Below are 6321 nucleotides of genomic sequence, written 5' to 3'. Positions count from 1 at the left end.
AAACAATGTATGTATAGCTCCATGGCATCTTATCACATGTAAATTTTTGTAATCATCATGGTCAAGATACAGAATTATTCTGTTACCCACAAGATCTCTGTTGTTCAAGCCCTGTACAGTCACTTCCACCCTCTCATCTCCACCAAAAGAAGTTTCATGTAACAATATGTACTCTTCCTACATAAGATAGTTCTATTTATTTTCTATTTAATCGATGTCATGGCCTATTAGTGGATCCTGATCCTTAATTTTAAAGACAATGCAATAAATCAATCTCAGGTTTTTGTTGGTGCGGGGACCTGACTTATGGTGAACGTGAATAACATTACAGTTGTTCATTTTTGGTGATCTCAAGTTTGGTCCCGCTCTTCTACAGCTTTCTCTAGGGTCCCTCCTTCACTTTCCAGATTTTAAACTCTCCTCAGATTACTTAACAGTCTCCAGATCCTAATTTTTTATTCCAACAAAATCAATTTGCAAAACAGAATTCCAATTTATTAATTCACTGAGATTTTTAATGAACCAATAGGGTTGTTTCGATCACCTCCTACTAAGATTTAAGAAAATGAAAATATGACTACAGGGTTGCATGGTAAACACAGAAACCAAAAAACACGTAGCGATAGTCTACAGTGGCTTAGTCGCCTTTCTCCTGTACAACTGAATAATCTACTTGTGTCCTCAAAGATCAGTTCCTGCCCTCAGTTCTTCAGTATTGAGGAGCACTAACAAAATTGGTACTCTTCAGCCCTCCTTTTCTTGAAACCCAGACTGGGGGTAGGAAGATGGGGTGGTGTTAATTTAATCCTAACACCTGAAATTACCTCCCAGGCTTGCCGTAATTTTCTCAAATTCAATTCTGTGACGGTATCAAGATCACTTTCATCCATCAGAAAGGAGATAATAGCTTTAGGTTGGATTTTGTAAATATTCAGCAACATGAACACAACACCTTTTCTTACTCAGTGTGCGATTTTACTTTTGGCCCTCATTCTAGGGTGGGCCAAAGAACCAAGCAAAGAAGGCTCCGCTTCCACCTTTATTCCTATCACATATTACCTGGAAACACTCAGCCTTTTCTGCATAGGCCCAAGGTGGTTATTCACAAACCTCGGGTCTTTTGATCACTTTCTGGGATCTTAACAGTTGTGGAGATTATACTGAATGATCCCAAGTCCAGTTTGACATAACAAAAAATGTCCACCTTTCAGCTGGGTGGGCGCGGGGGGAGAAGAAGAGCTTAGAATTTAAGTCCAAAGATATGGAAACACCAGGCTCTTCCCCGTCCAGGCAGCTCATCAGAGCCTCGTTAGCTGCCTTAAAAGCCCATTTTATTTCCGCAGCGGGCCCGGTGGTGAAGGCAGAAGGCTCAGTCCGTCCGCCTCCACCTGCTGCCCCGGCAGCGCGAACCGACCCCACGCAGCGGTGGCCACGAGCTGCCCAAGACCGGCTCGCCGCGCCCAGGCCCGCGTTGGTCGCCCCTCCGGGCCCCAGCGCCAGGTGCTCCGCCTCCCAAGGCCGGCGGCGGCATGGCGGCCAGGCAGATCTGGACACGGGCGGGTCCCGCGCTCTGGAGGCAACCTTCCGCCGCCCCGCCGCCAGCACCTCTCTGGGTACAAGCTGGGTTCCGACAGCAGCTCAGCTTAACCCTCTGCCCTGCTAACGAGGGAAACTGCGGCGGCTCCGCGCCCAGCACGCCCGGTAGGCCGGAGAGAGCGGCGAGGCCTTCGGTGAGCGAAGAGTTAACCGCGGCGGAGCGACGGATCGCGGAGCTCCACGCTGCCGCCTGCGCGGTGAGACTCCCTCTTGTCCGCCCCGCCCCGGGCTCGGCGCGCCTGCGCATCCCGGGCCTCTCCGGACCCGGAGGCCGCCCGGCAGAGGCAAAGGTTGCTGGACACCGGCGCGGTCCTGTCTCGGGCGACACGCGCGCACGCACACGAGCTTCCAGCCCCAACCTTTTCGCGGGAAAACTGGCCACAGTTCGGGTTCCAGACAAAGGGTTTATTTACCCTGTATCTGTCTTGAGTATGAGTGTGATTTGTTTTCCGATCAGCGTCCGAGCTAAACTCCTGTCGCAGTGTGGGAGCCACTGCCACTCTTTTGTGGTGTATGTGTGTGTGTTGCGGAAGGGGGTGTTAAGGAATTGATGGAGAAGGAGGAGGGACTGAGAAGTCACAACAAAAATGTGTTGTGTGTTTTTCTGCATTGTCAGTTGAACACTTAGCCATCCAGTGATTCTTAGAGTGAAAAAAAAAGACATTGACACATTTATTTTAATTTTTCCATTGCCTTCTTGTCCTTTCTCTTAACTCTTAACGGAGCAGAGGGAACTACAATCTGGCATTTGTAGACACTCAGCTGTTTTCTCCTGTTTTGCGGATTTGACAATTGTCTGTTAGTACCAGTATCTAAACTTGTCTCCCTTTACGCCTTCTAACACAGTCTGCGTGAGTTTAAAGGCAGCATGGTTACCTTTACAAAAGAAACAGAAAAAAAGAGAAATTGCCTATAATAAAGATAGAAAAGCAGTATGAAGTGAACCCATTTAATAAGCTGTGTGTGTGTGCCTCCAGTACTTGATGGGACTAATATTATTATATGGTATGACTTGAGCCAAAGGGGTAGAGAAGAAAATCCCGGAGGTTGCCTAAAATAGACTTATTTAAATAATGACAGTAGGCCCTGAGAATCCACTGTCGGTCTGACCCATTCAAGTGCTGAAACTGAATAAAGACTCATTAGGAAGTGACTGGCAGCTTTTGATTGTTCTTGTTTATGCTCTCCTTTTAAAAATAATGTATATAATTTGTTCTCATACTTCACCATATAGATATGGTGGATATTAAAGAAAAGTTTCATTCTCTTTAGAGCAAACACCAGTATCATGTGAAGAAATTTTCAGTCTAGGGAAGGAAAGGAAGTTTTTCTCATTCGGGAAATTCACACTTGTTTCATCAGTGTCAGTATCACAGGTTAAATGACTATCCAGGAGACCATAAGTAAGCCCAGTAAATAACAAGCTGCTTGTTTTTCTTTTTCGACAAATCAGAGCCCGCTCACTATGGTCCTTCTTCCAGCCTCAAGGCAGATAGCTCTCTTACCTTTCTCCGGGTACCGATGCGCATCACTGAACATCTTGCTCTCCAGTCAAACTGTCAGCACCCTTGCCTCATCTTTGTCTGTGGCCACCATTACGTGAGGCTCATTTACTGATGACAAATTAAGTTTGTGTGGGCAGCCAGCAAGCTCAGAGGTGCTCAATCAACATGGAAAGCTGTAGAGCAGGCGCATGCGCAGGAGCAATCTGTTAGGCTTCCAGGTTGCCAGATAATTGCCCTCAGAAGACTCCCAGAAGCTATGAAAAGTGAAAAGAAGCCTGCTACAGAGTTCCTAGTGTTTTTTTGTTTTTCTTCCAAGTCTCCAAACACGAGCTTCGTAAATAAATAAAGAAGTGAGGTCCTGACAATCGGTCATTTTAAGGTAGTGCTGAATGCTCCTGATTTCATGTAATCTGCTTCTGTGGTCCCCCTGGACTTGGGCAAGTCTCTCTCAGACCAGCCTTGGGACTTGCTCGGGTTTCTGCTGCCCCGCCCTGCTCTAGCTTTGCTGGAATGCCTTAGAGTGAGGCTAGACTTCAACTGTACCTGTCCTTTTGCTACACACTTTATTCATGAAACATGTTGGGTTAAAATCTCAACCAGAATAAAATATTCTGCCATTAAATAAGACACTGAAGAAGTTGTTGGTGGTTCATACAAAAATGTGTTTGTCAGAAGACATGGAAGTTTCATGTGTATTTTAATGAAAAAAGCTCTGTACAAGTTGATGCACTGAGTTACTGCGGGGTAAAAAGGTTATACAAAAAGTCCATGGGAACGTTCCTCTACAAAAACCCAAGGCTGAGTAGTATCACCCAAAAGACCCAAATCCACAGAAAAGGTTATGCTATTTACTTTTCCCTTCCCACAAAGTACTTGAGACACCGTTTTAAGTCATGTTTGAATGTAGATAGAATATACTTCCTTGACATTTGAAATAGTACAATAAAAGTTTCTTTTATCAAACTTGTGAAAGCAGTGTGTTAATATGTTAAAACAATACTTTTTTCACTTAAAAATACAACTAATAACACACCAGCAAAAAAAAAAAAAAACTATAAAATGTGCAATGAGGTAACACATGAAGGTAAAGAAAGTGTTCAATAATAGCAAAGGTAATACTTTTCTATAAGGACCGTTGGTTTTGATTAGCACCTTTTCTGTAAGTTTAAATCATTATCCACATATTTTAAGTACTGAAATTCCAACTGCAACTTCTGAGTGTAAGTTCATTTTCAGCCTCTTAAGCTCTTAAAATCATTTAAATCACCTGTTATTAAGCTTGTTACCTAGAAACCAAATGAAAAATATCAGAGCAGTGGCTACATAGTTATTAGGTACAGAGGAGTTCTTGTTTTTCCATCAACTTCTCATTTTTCTCAAACTGTATATTTTCTCCTTATGTCACATAAAGTTGGATTGTGTAGAATGCTGGAGTGCATTTGGTCTTTAATTGCAAGTGCCACTAAAACTGCTGGGAAGAAGTTTAATATTGTTTAAAATTTTTCTGCAGTATTTTATGAGTAGACATTATGGTGAGGAGATATGATGAATATTGAGATTAATGAATTGTTTCATTTTATTGCACTTCAGGCTGGCCAGCTAAACTATGTGGATCCAGCTACTGGCTATGTGGTGCTCACACAGATTGCCCACTTGCAAAGAGGTGAATGTTGTGGCTCTGCTTGCAGACATGTGAGTAGCAATTCTCGCATTACAGCAGCAGTTTGCGGTGCTTCTGTAACTTCGTAAATACCTATTATTTGAACAACAAGTCAAATAAAAAAGCCAAATAGACCTGGAATGAACTTTTCACAAGCTACTTTAGCCAACGACAATGAAGTCCTTAGTACCAACGTAGGACCTTTAAAGTTAATGGAATTTTGTAAAGTTTCACTGTGAGCATCAGTTCCTTGAAATGCTGTGATTTGAAATTCATGGGAGCTCTTTATTACAAGGAAACTTTTCATGGGGTTTCAAATAAGTTGTTTTCATTAGGCAAGTACAAAGAGGGCAGGAAAAGAAATCTAGAATGTTGCAAACTAGATCCCTCTTCTTTATTAGTTGAGTAAATAGAAACTCACCCAGCATTGAGAGGCAGGTTTCCTTCAGATAATGATTTTTTCTTTTCTTCTTTCCTTCCTTCCCTCCCTCCCTTTTTTCCTCTCTTCTTTCCATCTCTCTCTCTCTCTCTCTCTCTGTCTCTCTGTTCCCCCCCACCACCACTACCTTCCTCTGTCTGGTCCGTGGCTTTTTTCCAGTCTGTGTTTGAAATAACTGTGAAACTAGATTAAACCGCATGTAGTGCCTGTACATTTCCTAAAATGTTTATTTCAATAGATACCTGTCTGTGTTCACTAATTAAGATAAACAAACCTCTCCTTCCCTATTATGAGCAAAAAATAAATGGGAATGAGTTCTTCACTATTACTTTTTAAAGGCATAGTAGTGAGGTAAATTGTTATAGGGTCAAGATTATAAACAGTAACAACCTCTGTTTACAGAACACTTTGTATGTTTTGGTGCAAGAAGGTGTAATTTCCTTTAACTAGCCACTCTATAATTAAGGAATAGACACTAAATGCATGTATTAACTGTAGCCAGGATTAAAAATGAAACCTTCCGTTTTATGTATGTTCCTGTGCCCTTAGCTGTTTCTAATCAAATGCATAAGAGCTTTTTGTAAATTGAGGATTTGAGGATTTTCTAAAAGTGGATTTTTTGACAGTAAAATTCTTAAATTTGGAAGGATGAATTTAGGAAACAGTTCTTGGACCCTAATTAGGACCATTTGCCTGAGGTTGCCAATATTTTTCTCTTAGTCTGCAGGACCTGATAGTTCAAATGATCTATATAAAATTGTTCACAGTCTCTTTTTGTCACCATGAGAAGTGTGCTTTTTCAAGATGATTGTTAAATAATTTAATAATAATTTATTTTATTTCTTCTGCAGTGTCCATATGGTCAAGTCAATGTTAAAGATCCATCTAAAAAGAAGCAATTCAATTCATATTTTTATGTTTGACCAAATTTCATCTCTGTTCCCTAACTGTGCTTGTATTTTTAAAAAAATAAAGCCCTAATTCAGAATTGCTGGGTTATTAGTACTTGAACACTAGTTTAATCCTAAATACATATATTAAAAGAACATCAATAAAATGAAAAAGCTAACAAATGTTTGTGTGTTTCTGAAATGGCACATTGATAGTTATTTTCCTTTCTT

The 6321-nt window shown here is 41.4% G+C and overlaps 1 protein-coding gene across 1 annotated transcript; it reads left to right on the top strand.

Moving 5' to 3' along the window:
• The first annotated feature begins 1344 nt into the window (after positions 1–1344).
• C1H1orf53 (chromosome 1 C1orf53 homolog) lies at positions 1345–6260 on the top strand. Its single transcript, XM_054501861.2, has 3 exons — positions 1345–1793; positions 4692–4793; positions 6052–6260. Exons 1-3 carry the CDS (start codon positions 1530–1532, stop codon positions 6121–6123), a joined length of 438 nt encoding a protein of 145 aa, XP_054357836.1. The 5' UTR covers positions 1345–1529; the 3' UTR covers positions 6124–6260.
• The last annotated feature ends 61 nt before the right edge of the window (positions 6261–6321 follow it).

Source organism: Pongo pygmaeus, chromosome 1 (assembly GCF_028885625.2).
Source record: "Pongo pygmaeus isolate AG05252 chromosome 1, NHGRI_mPonPyg2-v2.0_pri, whole genome shotgun sequence".
Classification (NCBI taxonomy): domain Eukaryota; kingdom Metazoa; phylum Chordata; class Mammalia; order Primates; family Hominidae; genus Pongo; species Pongo pygmaeus.
The sequence above is the reverse complement of the archived record's forward strand: the minus strand, read 5'-3'. Positions and strand labels throughout refer to the sequence as shown.

What these genes read in the sequence shown, in the direction of transcription:
- C1H1orf53 (XM_054501861.2), top strand. Translation starts at nt 1,530, where the DNA reads ATGGCGGCCAGGCAGATCTGGACACGGGCGGGTCCCGCGCTCTGGAGG. An exon ending in TCCACGCTGCCGCCTGCGCG is followed by an intron (nt 1,794 to 4,691) that starts GTGAGACTCCCT and finishes ATTGCACTTCAG; the next exon opens with GCTGGCCAGCTAAACTATGT. An exon ending in GTGGCTCTGCTTGCAGACAT is followed by an intron (nt 4,794 to 6,051) that starts GTGAGTAGCAAT and finishes TTTCTTCTGCAG; the next exon opens with TGTCCATATGGTCAAGTCAA.